The following is a 21,126-nucleotide window of genomic DNA, read 5'->3' on the forward strand; positions in this document are numbered from 1 at the left end:
TTTGATAGAAAGGATAAACAATGGATTAACAATAGGACTACTGATGCTAATATGAGTCATAATAATAGTAGCAACTCAGTTAAATGTGTGGGGTTTTTTCTTTTTGAATTTGTGGAGTTAATGTGGTTTGGGACAGCCTAATGCTACAGTTTGCCAAGGCAAGGGCATTCTTGGGAAGGGAAGGCTCAAGACCTTTGGAAATTACAACTCCCACAATTCCATAGCATTGAGTCTTGGCAGTTCAAGTGGTGCCAAACTGTGTATAGTAGGATTCTTGAAAAGGGAAGGCTCAAGACCTTGGGAAACTCCATCTCTCGGGATTCCATAGCACTGAGCCATAGCAGTTTAAGTAGTGCCAAACCACATTGTTCCTACAGTGTGGTAATAGGATTATTGGTAAGGGAAGATTCGAGACATTGGGAAACTACAACTCCCAAAATTCCATGGCATTGAACCATAGCAGTTCAAGTGGTATTAAGCTCTGTTAATCCTACAGTGTGGAAGTAGGATTCTTGGTAAGGGAAAGCTCAAAACCTTGAGAAACTACAACTCACACGATTCTATAGCATTGAACTTTGTCAATTCAAGTGGTCCCAAACTGCATTAATCCTAAAGTGTGGATTTCTGGGAAGGGAAGGCTCAGGACCTTGGGAAATTACAATTCCCACGATTCTATAGCAGTGAGCCTTGGCAGTTCAAGTGGTGCCAAACTGCACTAATCCTACAGTGTGGATTCCTGGGAAGGGACGGGTTAGGACTGTGGGAAACTACAACTCTCACAATTTCATAGCATTGAACCATGGCAGTTCAAGTGGTGCCAAACTGCACTAATCCTACAGTGTGGATTCCCGGGAAGGGACGGCTCCGGACCTTGGGAAACTACAACTCCCACAATTCTATAGCATTGAGCTTTGGCAGTTCAAGTGGTCCCAAACTGCATTAATCCTACAGTGTGGATTTCTGGGAAGTGAAGGCTCAGGACCTTGGAAAACTACAATTCCCATGATTCTATAGCATTGAGCCTTGGCAGTTCAAGTGGTGCCAAACTGCACTAATCCTACAGTGTGGATTTCTGGGAAGGGATGTCTCAGGACCTTGGGAAACTACAACTCCCATGATTTCATAACCTTGAACCATGGCAGTTCAAGTGATGCCAAATTGCATTGTTCCCACAGCGTCAGTGTTGGATTCTTGTGAAGGGATGGCTCAAGACCTTGGGAAACTACAACTCCCGGGATCTCATGGTATTGAGCCATGGCAGGTCAAGCAGAATCAAACTGGATTCATTCCATAGTGCAGATGTACCCATCGAGATGAAAACGTATTAACAGTCATGCAAAGTAGGCTTGGGTTATGGTTGTGGTGGTGGGCTTTTCATGGGTCCACACTGGACAGGATGGAGGCCAACATGGGCTTGATCTGAGATGACCACTGTCCATCCCTTCTTCTTGCAGATGGTGCAGTCACTGGGCTTTGCGATCTACCGGGCCTTGGACTGGGGCCTGGACGAGAATGAGGAGAGGGAGCTCAGCCCCGACCTGGAGCGCCTCATTGACCTGATGGCCAACAGTGACTCAGAGGACATTGGCTGCGGGGTGGCGGACGAAGGTTATGGCGGCCAGGATGAGGAAGAGGAAGAGGAGGAGGAAGAGACAGCAGCGGCGTCCAGAGGGGCCCTGCGTGCCGTGCGCACCTTCCGCCAGGTCATGCGGCTCTGCGCATCAAGGCTCAGCCAGCCTCAAGAGGCCCAGGCACACTACCAAGCGGTCTGCCGGGCCCTTTTTCTGGAGACGGTGGAGCTGAAAGCCTTCTTGGCCAAGATCCAGGAGACCAAGGAGGTGAGTGACGGATACACCTGGGATGGAGAGAGTGGACACTGGGGTGTCTTGGTCATTGGATGAGTCTAGGCTGTATCCATAGGACTCTACTGTCTAGGTCAAGTATGGGCCATCTTCGGCCCTCTGTCCAGGTGTTTTGGACTCCAACTCCCACAATTCCTAACAACTGGTGAAGTTGGGGGAATTGATTTTGTCATTTGGGAGTCGTAGTTTTTGGGATTTACAGTTCACCTACAATTAAAGAGCAACCTGAACTCCACCAACGAATTGCAATGTAAATATCTGATAGGCAAGATGTACGCTCAAATTTGGAGTGTGTGTGTGTGGGAGGGGGGTGATTTTGTCATTTGGGAATTGTAGTTGCTGGGATTTATAGTTCACCTACAATCAAAGAACATTCTGAACTCCACCAGTGAAGGACTTGAAGCAAATGCAGCACACTGACCTCCCCTGACCAACAGAAAATACTGAAAGGTTTGGTGGGCATTGACCTTGAGTTTTGAGTTGTAGTTCACCTACATCCAGAGAGCACTGTGGACTCAAAACAGTGATGGATATGGACCAAACTTGACACAAATACTCAATATGCCCAAATGTGAACACTGGTGGAGTTTGGGGAAATAGAATACTGCAGAATAGAATAGTATAGTGTGGAAGTAGGATTCCTGGGAAGGGAAGGTTCAAAACCTTGGGAAACTACAACTCCCACAATTCTATAACCTTGAGCCTTGGAGTTCAGGTGATGCCAAACTGCATTAATTGTACAGTGTGGAAGTAGGATTCCTGGGAAGAAAAGGCTCAAAACCTTAGGAAACTACAACTCCAATGGTTCTATAGCATTGAGCCTTGGCAGTTCAAGGCATTGACCTTGAGTTTTGAGTTGTAGTTCACCTACATCCAGAGAGCACTGTGGAGTCAAAACAGTGGTGGATATGGACCAAACTTGACACAAATACTCAATATACCCAAATGTGAACACTGGTGTAGTTTGGGGAAAATAGAATAGTGCAGAATAGAATAGTATAGTGTGGAAGTAGGATTCCTGGGAAGGGAAGGCTCAAAATCTTGGGAAACTACAACTCCCACGATTCTATAGCCTTGAGGTTTGGCAGTTCAAGGCATTGATTTTGAGTTTTGCAGTTGTAGTTCACCTACATCCAGAGAGCACTGTGGAGTCAAAACAGTGATGGATATGGACCAAACTTGACACAAATACTCATTATGCCCAAATGTGAACACTGGTGGAGTTTGGAGAAAATAGAGCTTGACATTTGGAAGTTGTAGTTGCTGGGATTTCTAGTTCACCTACAATCAAAGAGCATTCTGAACTCCACCAACGATAGAATTGGGCCAAACTTCCCACACAGAACCCCACTGCCTTGAAGGGACTTGCTAGTGTGAGCCTCCCTCCAGTCTTGCATGTTGGCCCCGCACATGTGCTTCACACTCGTATGTGCCGAGCATGACTGCTCTTCCCTCCCTGCTTGGAGTCTCATAAGCAGCCCTCCCCTTGGCTGAGAGGTTGACCAATCACAGCAGAGGAGGGCTTTTAGTGGGAGAATTCACCCTCTGTTTCCAAAGAGGAAGAGAAGGACAGGTGGAGAGATCTTCCGCCTTCTCTGCCAAAGGGGTTCCTAAGACCATCAGAAATATGTGTTTTCTGATGGTCTTTGGCGACCCCTCTGAAACCCCCTCGCGATCCCCCCCCCCAGGGTCCCGATCCCCAGGTTGAGAAACGCTGAATTAAACAATGGTCATTTGTGAGTGAATCCTTATCAAACAGAAAGTTTGAGTTTCCAGGAAAGGGCAAACCGTTCTTTCCTTATTCCAGAGGTCCTCCTCACCTGCCAGGTGCAAAAGGCACAACGGAGGAGCACCCGACCGTTAGGAAATAATGTCCTTGGCTTATCTTAGTCTCCCTCTCAGCAAATATTTACCCAAGGGAGGGTCCCAATGTTCTCTTCCTTCTTCCTTCTGATGATGCCTTTTCTTTGGTTTGCTGCAGTGCAAATGTGCTTGCAAGGAAGGAAAATGCAATACTGCCCCATTGTTCCAATAAGGAAAAGGAAGACCAAACTGGCCTATGGAGATGTCATACTGTAACTCCCATTATCCCTCATATAGCCGGGCCTGGCTCAGAAACAGCTGGGAGGCGTAGTCCTGCTATATCTGAATGCTTCCTATTCTTGTCTTTGGATGCATCTACAGCAGTGTTTCCCAACCTGGGGGTCGGGATCCATTGGGGGGGGGGGTCGCGAGGGGGTGTCAGAGGGGTCACCAAAGACCATCAGAAAACACAGTATATTCTGTGGGTCATGGGGGTTCTGTGTGGGAAGTTTGGCCTAATTATATCATTGGTGGGCTTCAGCATGCTCTTTGATTGCAGATGAACTATAAATTCCAGCAACTACAACTCCCAAATGTCAAGGTCTATTTTCCCCAAACTCCACCAGTGTTCACATTTGGGCATATTGATTATTTGTGCCAAGTTTGGCCCAGATACATCATTGTTTGTGTTCACAGTGCACTTTGGATGTAGGTGAACTACAGCTCCCAACCTCAAGGTCAATGACAATCAAACTCTTCCAATATTTTCTGTTGGTCATGAGAGTTATGTGTACCAAGTCTGGTTCAATTGGATCATTGGTGGAGTTCAGAATGCTCTTTTAATTTAAATGAACCATAAACCCCAGCAACTACAACTCCCAAATGACAAAATCAATTCCCCCCCCCCACCCCACCAGTATTCAAATGTAGGCGTATTGGGAATTTGTGCTAAATTTGGTCCAGTGAATGAAAATACATTCTACATATCATATATTTACATTATGATTCATAGAATTAGAAAAAATACAGTTATGAAGTTGCAACAAAAATAATGTTGTGGTTGGGGGTCACCACAACATGAGGAACTGCATTAAGGGGTCGCAGCATTAGGAAGGTTGAGAACCACTGATCTAGGGTGTCCATAGAGTTATACACTTAGAAGGGGGCCCCAAAGGTCATCTAGTCCAACCTCGTTCTACATTGGCCTTTGGGAGTCCCTTCCAAGTGTATAATCCGTATAATATCCCAAGCTTTACTTCTGATCCTCCTTTCTTGAGAGGTCCACCAAGAATGGTAGATTATGGAGATTTGCCCATCCTACTGTCCTGGAGGGTTCTTAATCCCAAAAGTTACTTTTCCCAAAGCTTTCCAGCAGAATTTTGGAGGTTAAATCTGGCATCAGTGAGGTGAAAAATCTCCCCGGTGTCCTCTTCTTTGCAGATGCTGACGAAACTGAAGAATGAAGACGAGGAGCTGAGAGACCGGTCAGTTGCAGACCTGGACAACTTGAGGAACACCGACTGGGTATGGATTCGGGATACGGGGATGTTGGGATACCTGGTCCATACCTGGCTTGGTCCCGATGGGCAATGCAGCTGCCCTCGCCTTTTGGCCTTCCAGGTTATGTCGGACTTCTTTCCCCAGAATCCCCAACCGTCAGTCATCAAGATCTCAAAAGGCAAAAGCCACCACCAATTTACCCAAACTATGTGACACTATAATTCCCATAATCCCACCCTACCAGGTAGTTCCTGTTACCTGTGGATTATGGGAATTGTAGTCTGACACATAACAGGAAGTCACCGAACTTGGCTTTAAAGGAAAAATGTCCAAATGTGGTTTGGGCTGCACAGTAATGAACTTTTTGAGGTGGAACTACAGAGCCATTGCAGGGAATCTCTCCAACATCCATTGAGAAAAAGTATTATTACTATTATTATTATCATTATTATTATTCTATTCTTAGACTATATAAGTATTTTTTCATAGCTATGTTAGTATTCTTATTTTTATGCAATATATTATATTCATAGAATATATTATTATTATCATGACATATATCATAAGTATTACATCAGGATTATTACCATATAATAATAATAATAATAATAATAATAATATATTATTATTATTATTATTATTATTATTATTTTCATGGAATATATTCATAGGATAAGTTATTATTATAATACAATATATTATTATATTCAAGGAATATATTAGTATTAATTGTATGGAATATATTGATATTAATTTCATAGAAAATATTGGTATTATTATTTTTATATTCATGGAATATATTATATTCATAGAATAAATTATTATTATTATTATCATATAATACATTATTATCATCATTATTATGATCATGACATAGATCATAATATTAATAGAATATATCAGTATTATTTTCGTAGAATATATTATTATTATTTTCATGGAATATATTCATAAAATAAATTATTATTATTATCATTATTATCATGACATATATTATAATAGTCATATAATTTATTAATAAAAATTGCCTGGAATATATTATTATTATTATTTTCATAGAAAATATTGGTATTGCTATTCTTATATTCATGGAATATATTATATTCATAGAATAAATTATTATCATTATTATTACCATGGAATATATTATTATTATTATATTTTTACATTTGTATTCTTTTCATGGAATAGAATATTATTATTACCATAGAATATATTATTATTATAATAATATTTTTAGATTAGTATTCTTTTCATGGAATATAATATTATTATTTTCATGGAATATATTATATTCATAGAATATATAATAATAATAATAATAATAATAATAATAATAATTTAATATAATAAAACATTAATAGAATATATTATGATTATTTTATGCTTTTATATGTTATAAAATTTATAATTAAATTGCACCTTTTTAATGTTGTAAATCCCTTGTGTTTCATTGGAGAGATAAAAGTGGGATGTAAATAAATATAATATACAATAATAATAATAATAATAATAATATACTATTCTCTCATCATTGAGATGCAAAGTGACAATAAAATCCTGGGATGTCTTTAAGCCCCTCCTTAGAAATGCAGAAATTATTTTGTAGTTGTTCCATTCGCACTTTACTGTTCCACTCCCAACAATGGACAGAATGTGTCCATCCTCTCCTTATCACAACAACCTTATAAGGTAGGCCAGGCAGAGAGAAAAAGAGATGGGTGAGCCTGATGGTCTTGTCTGAGTGGGGCTTTGACCTGGAGCCTATGGCTGTATCCTAATGACTGCTGGTTCCTGTCTTCCAGGCCCGGCTCTGGGTCCAGCTCATGCGGGAGCTGCGCAATGGGGTCAAGCTCAAGAAAGTCCAGGAGAAGCAGTTTGACCCTTTGCCCACCGAATACCAGCTGACCCCCTTTGAGATGCTGATGCAGGACATCCGGGCCCGGAACTACAAGCTCCGCAAGGTTATGGTGAGTCCGGGGTCAGGGGCATCGGTCAGTCCCATGCCAGGACACTCCCTGTACTAGCAATAGGGATTCCCAAAATGTGGGCATTTCTAGCAGCTTTCAAGCACAGTAGGAGCAGGCCTATTGTGAAATTAATGGATCACAATTATCTGCTCAAGACCAAAACCATCCAATATACAGGAGTGCCCCTTTTGCAGTAACATTTGATATTCCGCCCTTTTGACAGATGTAAATTATTGACCGGATCTATCTCATTTCTAACAACTTTCGACTCCCAACAGAAGCGGGACTTTTGTATAACGAATGGATCTCAATTATCCACTTAAGACCAAACCATCCAATATACAAACATCTCCCACTTTTAAGGACTTGCATCTGGACTTTCTACTGCTTTGATAGATGTAAAAAAAAATTGTGTGTCAGGAGTGACTTAAGAAGCTGCAAGTTGCTTCTGGTGTAAGAAAATCAGCTGTCTGCAAGGTCATTGGCCAGGGGACACCTCAATGTTTGATGTTTGACCATCCTGTGGAAGGCTTCTTTCATGTCCTTGCATGAGAAGCTGGAGCTGACAGACAGAAGCTCACCCCACTCCCAGGATTCGAACCACCGACCTTTCAGTCAACAGTCTCCAAGCATGTTGCCCAGATGTGCTACCATACTGTGGGAGGCTTCTCACATGTGCCAGTATGAGAAGCTGGAGCTGACAGATGGGAGCTCCCTCTGCGCCCTGGATTCAAACCACTGACCTTTTGGTCAGCAGTCTGCAAGGACATTGCACAGGGGACACCTGGATGTTTTACCATCCTGTGGGAGGCTTCTCTCACATCCCCGCATGAGAAGCTAGAGCTGACAGATGGGAGTTCATCTTACTCCCCGGATTCAAACTGCTGACCTTTCAGTCAACAGTCTGCAAAGATGTTGCCCAGGGGATGCCCAGATGTGTTACCGTCCTGTGGGAGGCTTATCTCACATCCCCCCATGAGAAGTTAGAGCTGACATATGGGAGCTCACCCTGCTTCCTGGATTCAAACTGCTGACCTTTTGGTCAGCAGTCCTACTGGCACAAGAGTTTAACCCATTGCACCACTGGGGCAATTATTGAGACAATTTAACTCATTTCCAGCATCTTTTGACTCCAACGAGAGCAGACCTTTTATAAAACTAATGAATTTCAATTATCTGCACAAGAAGAGACCATCCAATATAGAAGCATGCCTTACTTTTCAATGATTTTTAATACTCTGCTCTTTGGATAGATCTAAATTATCACTAAGTTCTGCACTATTTCCAATTTCAGATATTGGTTCGGTTCCTAACTCATTTAATAAATGGGAGCTTCTTGTATTTTTATTCGAAGGATATTTTCTAAAACAAGAAAGAACAGGCTTGTTTTAAATGAGCTGTGGGTGTTTTCTTTTTGGCGTTCTTCTATTGTCGGTTTGATTGCATTAATATAAGTTTCATTCTATTTTCATATCGGCCTTTTTTGTGGGCTGATTTGAAGTGAGCTCTCCAAGGTGCTGAACCCCTTTATGAATATAGGTTTTGAGAAGGTGCTTTAATCCGAGAGGGTGTATCTACATGGGAAATCAATGCAGTTTGACACCACTTTAACTGCTGTACCTCAATTCTATGGAATGTGGGATATATGTAGCCTGTGTGTGTGTGTGTGTGTGTGTGTATATATATATATAGTTTGGGGAGGATGCCTTCAAGCCTCATGATGCCCACTTCTATTCTAAGATGTCCTTTCTTTCTAAATTGTTTCATTTAAATCCATTTACTGGAAAGAAGGGGATTATGATATTTATGATATAATATTTTTATTTTTTTGATTTATTATTTGTGTTTTTCCGCCAGGTGGATGGGGACATTCCTCCACGGGTGAAGAAAGATGCTCATGCAGTCATCCTTGACTTCATAAGATCCCGGCCACCCTTAAGACAGGTAAGCATCCCTTGGCTAGATGATGATGATGATGATGATGATGATGATCAATAAGATCCTTGAGTTGGAAGAGACCCCCGGAGGCCATCCATTCCAACCCTCTTCTGCAAACACAGGAAAAGCCCCCCTGACAAATGGCTCTGCTTTAAAATCTCCAGAGAAAGAGACTTATTATTACAGTTTTGGTTTATTATTATTATTATGGATGACCCTAAAGGTCATCCAGTCCATCCCCCCTTCTGCTAGGCAGGAAGACACAATTCATTCCCTCCCCCCCCCCCCCCCCCGACAGATGGCCATCAAGCCTCTCATAGAATCTTAGGATTATAGACATGGTACCCTAAGGGCCATCCAGTCTAACCCCCTTCTGCCAGGCAGAAATACACAATTTAAACCCTCCCAGCAGATGGCCATCCAGCCCTTGCCTAGGAGAAGGGGACTCTATTTTGATGATGATGATATTATTATTATTATTATTATTATTATTATTATTATTATTATCCTAGAGCTAGAAGGGATCTCTAAAGGCCATCCAGTCCAATCCCCTTTTGACAGGCAGGAAAATGCCAGCTGACTCCCTTCTGGCAGAAAGATACAATTCAAACCCTGCCTAAGAGAAGGGGGCTCTGTTTTGATGATGATGGTGATGATTAGAATTCTCCCTACAGATGGCCATCCAGTCCCAGCCTAAGAAAAGGGAACTCTATTTTGGTGATGATGATGTTGATATTATTATTATTATTATTATTATTATTATTATTATTACTATTTTTATTAGAATCATAGAGCTAGAAGGGACCTCTAAAGGCCATCCAGTCTAACCCTCTTCTGACAGTCAGGAAAACCTCTGCTTAAAAACCTCCAGAAAAGGATGCTCTATGTATTGTTATTTTGATGATGATTATGATGACCCTGCTTTCCCTTTCCTCTTTCCTTCCTTCCTTGCAGGCTTCAGAGCGGCGGCTGCGACCCATGCCTCAGAGGCAACGGACCCTGCATGAAAAGATTTTGGAGGAGATCAAGCAGGAGAGGAAGCTTCGGCCAGTTGAAGAGCGGTTCCAGAACCAGAAAGGTGGGTCCATTGGGCCACAGGAAGGTCAATCAGGGACAGTGACCCAAAGGTTCACCCAAAATCTGAGCCCAGGGCCCTGGATGAAGCAGAAGCAATGAACTGTAGTTTCACATGGACTTTCATCTTCCATGTGAAACTACAGCTCACATGGAGGGGAGGGAGGGAGGGAGGGAAGGGGAAGGAAGGAAGGTGAGGGAAAGAAGGAGAAAGAAGCAAGGCAGGAAGGAAGGAGAGGGAGGGAAGGCAGGAAGAGAAGGAAGGGAGAGGAAGGAAGGAAGAGAAGGAAGGAAAGAAGGTGAGGGAAGGAAAGAGGGAAGGAAAGAGGGAAGGAAGGAGAGAGTAGGAAGGTGAGAGAAGCAAGGCAGAAAAGAAGGAGAGGGAGGGAGGGAGGGAGGGAGGGAGGGAAGGAAGGAAGGAAGGAAGGAAGGAAGAGAGAGGAAGGAAGAGAGAGGAAGGAAGGAAGAGGAAGGAAGGAGAGGGGAGGAAGGAGAGAAGGAAAGAAGGAAGGAGAGGGACAGGAAGGAGGGACCAGAAAGAAAGGAAGAAAGGGGAAGGAAGGAGGAAGGGAAGGAAGGAAAGGGAGTGAGGGGAGAAATAGAAGGAAGGAAGGAGAAGGAAAGGATAAAAGGATAAAGGAAGGATGGATAGAAGGGAGGGAGGGAGGGGGAAGGAGGCAGAAAAGAGGGGAGAAAGAAAAAACAAGGGAAGAAGGGAGGGAGGAGAAAGAGAGGGACATTATACATTCACTGAAGATGTTTTCATTTACAATAATCTGTAACAATCAAGTTCCTTACATTCTACATTAACTTTGTAATTCGTGTTTGAACTGTACAAATTCACAGCAATTAACACAACTTGATTTCTTCATAACATTCTTCAGGGAGGGAAAAAAAGAAGAAAGAAAATAGCAGTAGGGATCAGAGAGGGAAGGAAGAAGAAATTCAGAAAGCATGGTGTAGTGGCATGAACATTGAACCTACTGGGTGCCTTTAGGCAAGTCACACTCTCTCAGCTTTGTCAGCGGGAGACAAAACCCAATCAATCCCCTTTGAATAAATCTTGATGAGAAGGCGCCATGATGGGGTTCCCTTACTCCTTTCTTGAAGGCACACAACAACAATCCTAATTAATCAGTGTTAATAGATGTATTTGTGGTCACCAAGAGACTGAGCCCTATTTAATTTCCTCCCCTTAACCTCTTGCCAAGTTGTGCAGGCATGGTATAGGTGCACTCGGAGGAGCAAAACATGTGCAAAGCATTGCCTTTCCCCTTCTTCATCATCCAGGGTTTGGATCCGTGCCTTGCCTGGTGAAGGCCTATGCCGATGATGCCAAGTCCACCTCCTGCATCAACCTCTCTGCCTCGGACTCCGGGACCCCGATCCAGCAGCGCCAAAGGCCCCGGGTTCTGCTGAAAGCCCCAACGCTGGCGGAGATGGAGGAGATGCTCACCTCGGAAGTGAGCACAAAGAAGAGGGTTTGGGACAGGCATGGGCCAACTTTGGCCCTCCCTCCAGGTGTTTTGGACTTCAACTTCCACATTTCCTAACAGCCTACCAGCTGTTAGGAAATGTGGAAGTTGAAGTCCAAAACACCTGGAGGGAAGGCCGAAGTTGGCCCATGCCTAATAAAGCAGTGAAAATGGTGTCAAAGTGCATTAATTCTGCAGTGTAGATGCACCCTCAAATCTCTCCCTGTCTCTCTGCAGGAGGAGGACTCTCCCAGTTCAGAGGCTTTGCAAGGTCCAGGGCTCAACCTGGGATTGAAGCGTGACCGCTCTTTTTCGGAGCAAGACCTGGCCCAGTTCCAGAGCGAGAGCCAGAACAATGCTCCGGATGCAGAGAATACGGGATACAATGGGTCTGAACACCGGCCCCGCTCAGGTACACCCTCCGATGCATGGAACAACATCCAGAACCTGGGCAAGTTCCCCCTCCACCCCAATCTGACCCTCTTCTCTCTTTGCAAAATGCCCAGAGCATGATTTATTGTATGCGTTCTCTCTCCATGTTGGTTGCAAATAGTGGCCCGGAATGGAGCAAAGGTGCATTTCCGTGCTCACTTTTACATTCAAGCAACATCCCCTGACTTTGGAAATGTAGCATCATGTCAGAAGTCAAGAAAGGAACAACTTACCCATTGCAATAATCCTAGACAGAAATCAATAGTGTTTTCCATCCTTATCAATCTATCTGTGTTGTTGTGGCTGTTAGGCCCAGCTTCTGCCAACCTAGTAGTTTGAATACATGCAAATGTAGATCAGTTGGTACCACTTTAGCTGGAAGGTAACAGCATTCCATGCAGTCATGCTGGCCACATGACCTTGGAGGTGTCTATGGACAATGCTGGCTCTTTGGCTTAGAAATGGAGATGAGCACCGACCCCCAGAATCGGACACGACTAGACTTAATATCAGGGGACAACCTTTACCTTTTTATATAAAAATAATATAACATGGTATAATATAATATAATATAATATAAATAATATAATATATAAAGGTAAACAATCTAAAATGTGTGTGTGTGTGTGTGTGCATATATAAATGATTTAATATGTGCATATTACAAAAGGTCTTCCTTTTCATTGCTCGAAGCTTTGGTGCTGTGATACTTCTGTTTTTAAAGAAAGAATCCTGAGCAGGGAACAACTATCATGTGCAGCTTTTTCGGCCAAATTATAAAGAGGACACCTTTTTGCCGCTGCTAACTACATTAGGGAGGAGATCCTTTTTTTTCAGTTCCAGGGTTTTGAAATTTGACATGTACATGAGATTTGATGGCAGATTAGACACGAGTCAATATGGTAATTCATTGCATGCAACATCATTTGCCCAAGTTGCATTATTTCTCAGTTGGCGCTGACCATAGGGTGTCAATGTTCTGTCCCTTGCAGGGTCCGTCCCGGCCAGCTACCACCCAGTTCCTTGCAGTGCCAGTCCCTATCCGGCCAAGCAGGGCTTCCTCAGCTCCGTGGATGAAAAGTCCGAGGCTGGATCGGGACCTCCTCCTCCAGAGGCCAGCACGAAATACTTGTGGCTAGTAAGTAGCTGAGTTTGGCTATAGAATTATAGTAGCAAGATAACTTAATGTACAGCGATGGAAAAATTAAGAACTATTTTTCAAAGAATAATTGGATTCTAAAAGTTCCAGAACAGATGGAAATAGACTTTTAGACATTGCTTTAACAACTTATCCAGTCTGGATGAGTGGAGGGGTGGACTGGATGACCTCTAGGGACCCCTCCAATCCTATGGTCCTTTTCTCCTCCGCAGCAAGAATTCAGTCACCCAGTGGAGAGCCTGGCCCTGACCGTGGAGGAGATGGTCAACGTCCGACGGGTACTGGTCAAGGCCGAGATGGAGAAGTTCCAGCACAGCAAGGAGCTCTACAGCAGCATGAAGAAGGGCAAGGTGAGCTAAAGGGGCATTTGGCCAGAAATTGATCCGCTTTGCTCCTCAATCAAGAGATAAAAGCGGGATACTACTAGTAGTACTACTATTACTTCTATTCTTAGGTGACTAATGTCCTTTTCTAAAGGTTCCTTAATAATAATAATAATAATAATAATAATAATAATAATAATAATAATAATGTCCCAATGATCATCAGCATGCTGGGTGCTGTGCCAAAAGATCTCAGCCGTCATTTGGAAACAATAAACATTGACAAAATCATGATCTGTCAACTGCAAAAAGCCACCTGACTTGGATCTGCATGCATCATTTGAAAATATATCACACAGTCCTAGATGCTTGGGAAGTGTCCGACTTCTGACTTTGTGATACGAAATCCAGGATATAGATCTCGTTTGCTGTGACATACTGTGTTTTTATGTCAGTAAAATAATAATAATAATAATAATAATAATAATAACAACAACTGTCCATCTTCCTTTTCAAAAGTTCCTAAAATAACAAAAACAATAATAACTACTAGTACTAATTCCATTTCTGTTTTTCATGGCTGTCCAATGTCGCTTTCCAAAGGTTCCTAAATAATAATAATAATAATAATAATAATAACAATAAGAATAATGCTGCACTGGCAGATTATGTCAAAGTCAGTCAAGAACCAACATTGATGGAAGTCAATAGTAGTAAACCGCTTCAAGTGCAAAAGACAAACAGGGACTACTGTAAAAATACAATCCAGAGCAGAAGAGAAAACTGGCAAAAGAAGGCTCTCCATGGACAGTTCCTGGGAAAAATTGAGAGCAAAATTGACAAAGAAAAGACATGGATGTGGCTCACAAATTAAACTTCGAAAAAGGAGACGGATGGCCTGATACTTGCAGCCCAAAAACAAGCCAGAATTGAAAAGAAGATCGTGCAGACAGACCACAAGCAGAGGCATAACACAGTTGCTTACATGATTCACTGGAACTTGTGCCACAAACATCATCTGCCTGCGACAAAGAACTGGTGGGATCACAAGCCGGAAAAAGTTACAGAAAATGAACACGTCAAACTACTCTGGGACTTCCGGATTCAGACTGACAGAGTTTTGGCGGACAATACTCCTGACATCACTATCGTGTTAAAAAACAAAGTATGGATTGTCGATGTCACAATTCCAGGCAACAGTAGGATTGAAGAGAAACAACTAGAAAAGCTGACATGATACAATGATTTGAAGATCGAACTGCAAAGGTTATGGCACAATCCAGTCATGGTGGTCCCAGTAGTGATTGGCACACTGGGTCCAGTGCCTAAAGACCTTGGCCTGCACGTAAACACAATTGGCGCTGACAAAATTATCATCTGTCAGCTGCAAATGCCATCCTATACGGATCTGCACACATTATTTGTTGATACATCACATAGTCTTAGACCCTTGGGAAGTGTCCAATGTGTGATCAAATATACAGAGGCTGCCCTAGGTAATTTTCAACGGTAAGCAAACAGTATTTTGCCCCCCCCCCAACCAATCCCTGATATATATTTTCTGTTCGTCGTGGGAGTTCTGTGTGCCATATTTGGTTCAATTCCATCATTGGTGGAGTTCAGAATGCTCTTTGATTGTAGGTGAACTATACATCCCAGTAACTACAACTCGCATATGTCAAGGTCTATTTTCCCCCAAGAGCACCTCAAGAGCGCCCCTGGGCAAAATCAACTATACTGTAAATGCTTACTTTGCGTAATGGGTTGAGCCGCCCCTGTGAATATAACAACCAGCATAGTGATCTTGTTTGCTGTGTACTAATCATGTTGTGTTTAAAATAATAATAATAATAATTTGGCATATCGGATATAGTGCATCCACACTATAGAATGAATGTAGTTTGGTACCACTTGAACTACCATGGCTCAGCACTATGGAATCCTGGGACGTGTAGTTTTCACTTGACCTTGCCAAGCCACAACTCCCAGGATTCCATTGCCTGCACTCAATCCTATGTGTGGATGCACCTTGCAATGCTCTGGATCTTCTTCCTCTTTCTTTCCTTCTGCATTAGATCTGTTGCTGCTGCAAGACCAAGTTTGCCCTCTTCTCCTGGCCCCCCACCTGCTTCTTCTGCAAAAGGTGAGTCAGGGGCGGGGCCTGCTTTGGATTGACAGGTGTGGGGCTGGGCTAAGGCACTTATTATCCCATCCCCAATCTTCCTTTCCTCTATTGTTTTCAGGTCTGTCTGTGGCTCCTGCAGCCTGAAGGTAAGAGGCAGCCCCTTTCCCTCTTGCTTGCCCCAATTCCTTCCCTTGCTCCCTCCTCTTCTGAAGCCTCTTCTCTTCTTGTTTGCCTTTAGATCAAGATGCCTTCCAAGAAGCTCGCCCACATCCCAGTCTATGCCTTGGGCTTCGAGACCCTGCCGGGTTCATTGGGGCCTAAGGCACCCCCTTTCCAGAAGAGGGAGACTTTCCAGTAAGTGGCAGCAAACCGACAAGGCTTGCTGGAGTTGGAAGGGACCCCAAAGGCCATCCAGTCCAACCCCTTCCTTCCAGGCAGGAAGGTACAATTGCATTGGCCTTTTAGCTGCTACATCACACTGTTGATTCATGTGATAGAATCCTAATTTGGAAGAGACACCAGGACCCACCCAGTCCAGTCCCTTTGCCATATAAGAATATAATAATGATAATAATAATAATAATAATAATAATAATAATAACTACTTTATTTTTGTACCCTGCCAACCATCTCCCCAAAGGAACGCGAGGTGGCTTACAAGGGACAAGCCCAAAAATTACAGATAGGACACAACCAATTTAAAACATCAGATAAAATATAAATCAATCACAATATAAAATAATAATAATAATAATAATAATAATAATAATAATAATAATTTTATTTTTATACCCCGCCAACCATCTCCCCAAAGGAACCATGAGGCGGCTTACAAGGGACAAGCCCGAATATTACAGAGAGGACACAACCAATTAAAAACATCAGATAAAATATAAAACAATCACAATATAATAATAATAATAATAATAATAATAATAATTTTATTTTTATACCCCGCCAACCATCTCCCCAAAAGAATGCGAGGTGGCTTACAAGGGACAAGCCCAAAAATTACAAATAGGACACAACCAGGGCCGTAGCCAGAAAAAAATTTCGGGGAGGGTTGACAATTTCAGGGGGGGGGGGGGTTGAAAATTTCGGGGAGGGTTGAAAATTTCAGGGGGGGTGGGTGAAACCTGCCTCCTAGCTCACGCTGAAGCAAAGAGCACAGCAGGGGGCAATGCAGCCTTCCATAGCCTGTAGCTCTGACCCTGTCAACCACCTCCACCAAGTCTGGCCTCCTTAATGAGTGATTTCAACACACACACACACACCTTGGTTGCTTCACTACATCGCCTATTGCTGCAAGTAATGACAGTGTGAATAAATTGTCACTATTTGCTTGAAATAGTGCTTGCAGTTCTGGAGGGACTCTTAATTTTTTGCATCTCATAGACTTAGCATGGGGATTTGGTTAACCAGTTAAAATTCATGAGTAGACCAGGTTTTTTTTTAAAAAATCTGAAACATTTCGGGAGGGGTTTGAACCCCTAAAACCACCCCCTCGCTACAGGCCTGGACACAACCAATTAAAAACATCAGATAAAATTTAAAACAATCACAATATAAAATAATAATAATAATAATAATAATAATAATAATAATAATAACAACAACTTTATTTTTATACCTTGCCAACCATCTCCCCAAAGGAACCAGAGGCAGCTTACAAGGAACAAGCCCAAAAATCACAGATAGGACACAACCAATTAGAAACATCAGATAAAATATAAAACAATCACAATATAAAATAATAATAATAATAATAATCTTTATTTTTATACCCTGCCAACCATCTCCCCAAAGGAACCACGAGGCGGCTTACAAAGGACAAGCCCAAAAATCACAGATAGGACACAACCAATTATAAAAACATCAGATAAAATATAAAACAATCACAATCAGGAATGCTCAATCCAAGCCCTCCCAACAGATAGCTATCTAGCCTCTAATTGAAACCCTTCAGAGAAGGAGGAGTCCATCATCATAATGAAAAATTATGATAGCATCCTGGAGCATCATCATCATCATCATCATCATTATGAAAGATGATGATGATAGCACTGTTGGAAGAGACCACAAAGGTCATCCAGTCTAACCCCCTCCTATCAGACAGGAAGACACAATTCAATTTCTCCCGACGGATGGCCATTCAGAGAAGGACAGTACATCATTATCATCATTATGAAATATGATGATGATTATAGTACCTCTGAGTTGGAACAGACCCCAAAGGTCATCTACTTCCACCTCCCTCCTATCGGACAGGAAAGCACAATTCAAACCCTCCCGACAGATGGCCACACAGAGAAGGACAGTCCATCATCATCATGAAAGATTATGATAGCATCCTGGAACATCATCATCATCATCATTATGAAAGATGATGATGATAGCACTGATTGAAGGGACCACAAAGATCATCCAGTCTAATCCCTTCCTATCAGACAGGAAGACACAATTAAATAGCTCCCAACAGATGGCCATTCAGAGAAGGACAGTCCATCATCATCCTCATTATGAAAGATGATGATTGCACCTCTTAGTTGGAAGGAACCCCAAAGGCCATCCAGTCCAACCCCCTCCTAACTGGCAGGAAGGCACAATCCAAACCCTCCTGACAGATGGCAATTCAGAGAAGGAGTGTCCATTATCATCATTATAATAAAAGATGATGAGGATGATAGCACTTTGGAGTTGGAAGGAACTACAAAGGTTATCCAGTCCAACCCCCTTCTGCCAGGCAGGCACAATCCAATCCCTCCTGACAGATGGTCATTCAGAGAAGCACAGTGCATAACTCTGATGCCTCTCCTTTTGCAGCCCCTTGCAGGGCACCCGCTGGCGCAGCGTGGAGGAGGAGTTCCCCTACATTTACGCCCACGGATCGGTGCTCAAGGACGTCTGCTCCGACTGCTCCGGCTTTGTCACAGACGTGGTCAGCTCCAGCCGCAAGAGCGTGGACATCCTCAACACCACGATGCCCGGCCGGAGGGGCCGCAAGACCCAGTCCCTCTACATCCCCTGACACCACGGCCCCCATCGTCCCCAAGCCTTTGGGGAATGAGCACTCTGCCTGCGAGGCACCAAAGAGGAATAGGGAGTCCCTTTTGGGGCTTGAGAGGAAGCACCAAGGTCTCCGCTTTCTGGCTTCTTTGCATCCACTCCGACACCCATCATTCTCCTCTCTGCTTGTGCTGTGTCTCCAATGCACCAGAGAGGGAAAGGAGTCAAATCCCCTTTTGGGGTTGGAAAGGAAGCCCCAAACTCTCTGCTTTCTAGCTTCCTTGCATCCACTCCGACACCCATCATCCCCACCTGCCTGCATCTGTGTATATGTCCGTGTATATATATACATATCTATAGACACTCTATATTTATTATCCACGGATCCGCTGCTGGAGCTTCACTTGCTTCGGTATTCCCTCCCTTGCGTCCCAGCCCTCTGCACATGCTCTATGGAAAAGGAGGAGAGGAAGAATAAAGTGTTTTAAATGGGCTGCATTTCTTTGTGGGTTGCAATTCTCCTTTAATTGGCATATATAGACTTTGTTCAAAGTCCCATCTTCCTTCCTTCCCTCCCTTGGGCCCAAGCCCTCTGCCCATGCTCTATAAAAATAAACATGCTCTCCCCAGGTCAGACTCCAAAGGAAAAAGGTGGGAAATCTGGCTCTATGGGCCACCAATGCTCTTTTTGCCGCAGCTACATCTCGTTCTATTGTTGTTTGTGCCAATCTGCTTGCCCAGCATCTCGCCGTTTTGTCGCCTCAGGACTTTAACACATGCCTTATGGGCCCTGAAATAATCCACCGTTAGATGGAAGGAGAAGAGGCCTCCTTGCCTCCCTCTTCCTTAGAAGTCCTTCCAGCAGCCAATGTTTTATATGCCGCCTGCACTGTAAACAATTGTAAATAAAATTTAAAGTGAACCAAATCTAATGGTGTTGCCCTTTTTTAATTTAATAGAGTAATATTTGGGTTGCTGTGAGTTTTCCGGGATGTCTGACCATGTTTCAGAAGCATTCTCTTCTGATATTTCACCCACATCTATGGAAGGCATTCTCAAAGGTTGTTGGATCTCACAACGCCAATAGAGAATAGCCAGACAGCCTGGAAAACACACGCCAAACGCAGTGATAATGGCCATGGAAGCCTTCGACAACACAAAATAATATTTCTTCCAATTAATTTTTTTATTAAGGGTAGAAAGGGAAGATCAAGGATTGAGGGGTCAAAAGAAAAAAGAAGAGGAAAAATATAGAAGAGTATTTTTCCTTGTACATGGAAAGTGGGAAAACAATGGTGTAATTTTATTTATTGTGTCAGGAGCAACCAGACAGTTGTATTACATTTTTAACAAAACAAAACAAACAAACATACAAAACACAAAATTTGCAAGCTTGGTAGTTGATTAAATGTCCTTTGACCAGTATCTGGCCACTTGGAGTGCCTCTGGTGTTGCCGCAAGGAGGTCCTCCATGGTGCATGAGGCAGGGCTCAGGTTGCATTGCAGCAGATGGTCTGTACTTTGCTCTTCTCCGCACTCGCATGTCGTGGATTCCACTTTGTAGCCCCATTTCTTAAGATTGGCTCTGCATCTCGTGGTGCCAGAGCGCAGTCTGTTCAGCGCCTTCCAAGTCACCCAATCTTCTCTGTGCCCAGGCAGGAGTCTCTCATTTGGTATCAGCCACTGATTGAGATTCTGGGTTTGAGCCTGCCACTTTTGGACTCTCGCTTGCTGGGGTATTCCAGCATGGGTATTAACATCAAGCAAAAAGTGGGTGCTAGAAACAATATCATATGAAAGCTGACTGGCACAACCTGGGGATCACAACCAGATACAGTGAAGACATCTGCCCTTGTGCTATGCTACTCTGCTGCTGAATATGCATGCCCAGTGTGGAACACATCTCACCATGCTAAAACAGTGGATGTGGCTCTTAATGAGATATGCTGCATTATCACGGGGTGTCTGCGCCCTACTCCACTGGAGAAATTACACTACTTAGCCGGTATTGCACCACCTGACATCCGCTGGGAAGTAGCAGCCAATAGTGAAAGGACCAAGGCAGCGACATCTCCAGCCCATCCCCTTTTTGGATATCAGCCAGCATGTCAACGACTTAAATCAAGAAATAGTTTTCTAAGATCTACAGAGACACTCGCTGAAACACCTCAGCAAGCGAGAGTCCAAAAGTGGCAGGCTCAAACCCAGAACCTCAACCAATGGCTGGTACCAAATGAGAGACTCCCCCCTGGGCACACAGAAAACTGGGTGACTTGGAAGGCGCTGAACAGACTGCGCTCTGGCGCCACGAGATGTAGAACCAACCTCAAGAAATGGGGCCACAAAGTGGAATCCAAGACATGCGAGTCTGGAGAAGAGCAAACCACTGACCACCTGCTGCAATGCACCCCGAATCCTGCCATATGTACAATGGAGGACCTTCTTGCAGCAACACCAGA

General features: G+C 43.3%; 1 protein-coding gene across 1 annotated transcript in view; it reads left to right on the forward strand.

Annotated features, from left to right (window-relative positions):
* The window catches only part of SPIRE2 (spire type actin nucleation factor 2), a 37,542-nt gene extending 17,948 nt beyond the window's left edge, over positions 1–19,594 (forward strand). Inside the window, exons 3-15 of the mRNA XM_060788148.2 lie at positions 1,455–1,838; positions 5,106–5,189; positions 6,971–7,135; positions 8,993–9,079; positions 10,028–10,151; positions 11,438–11,610; positions 11,860–12,034; positions 13,047–13,192; positions 13,426–13,563; positions 15,612–15,679; positions 15,780–15,807; positions 15,900–16,015; positions 18,485–19,594. Of these exons, the coding sequence (XP_060644131.2) occupies positions 1,455–1,838; positions 5,106–5,189; positions 6,971–7,135; positions 8,993–9,079; positions 10,028–10,151; positions 11,438–11,610; positions 11,860–12,034; positions 13,047–13,192; positions 13,426–13,563; positions 15,612–15,679; positions 15,780–15,807; positions 15,900–16,015; positions 18,485–18,689 (1,893 nt within the window). The 3' untranslated portion in view covers positions 18,690–19,594. The remainder of the gene's footprint in view (positions 1–1,454; positions 1,839–5,105; positions 5,190–6,970; positions 7,136–8,992; positions 9,080–10,027; positions 10,152–11,437; positions 11,611–11,859; positions 12,035–13,046; positions 13,193–13,425; positions 13,564–15,611; positions 15,680–15,779; positions 15,808–15,899; positions 16,016–18,484) is intronic.
* The last annotated feature ends 1,532 nt before the right edge of the window (positions 19,595–21,126 follow it).

Source organism: Anolis sagrei, chromosome 8 (assembly GCF_037176765.1).
Source record: "Anolis sagrei isolate rAnoSag1 chromosome 8, rAnoSag1.mat, whole genome shotgun sequence".
NCBI lineage: Eukaryota > Metazoa > Chordata > Lepidosauria > Squamata > Dactyloidae > Anolis > Anolis sagrei.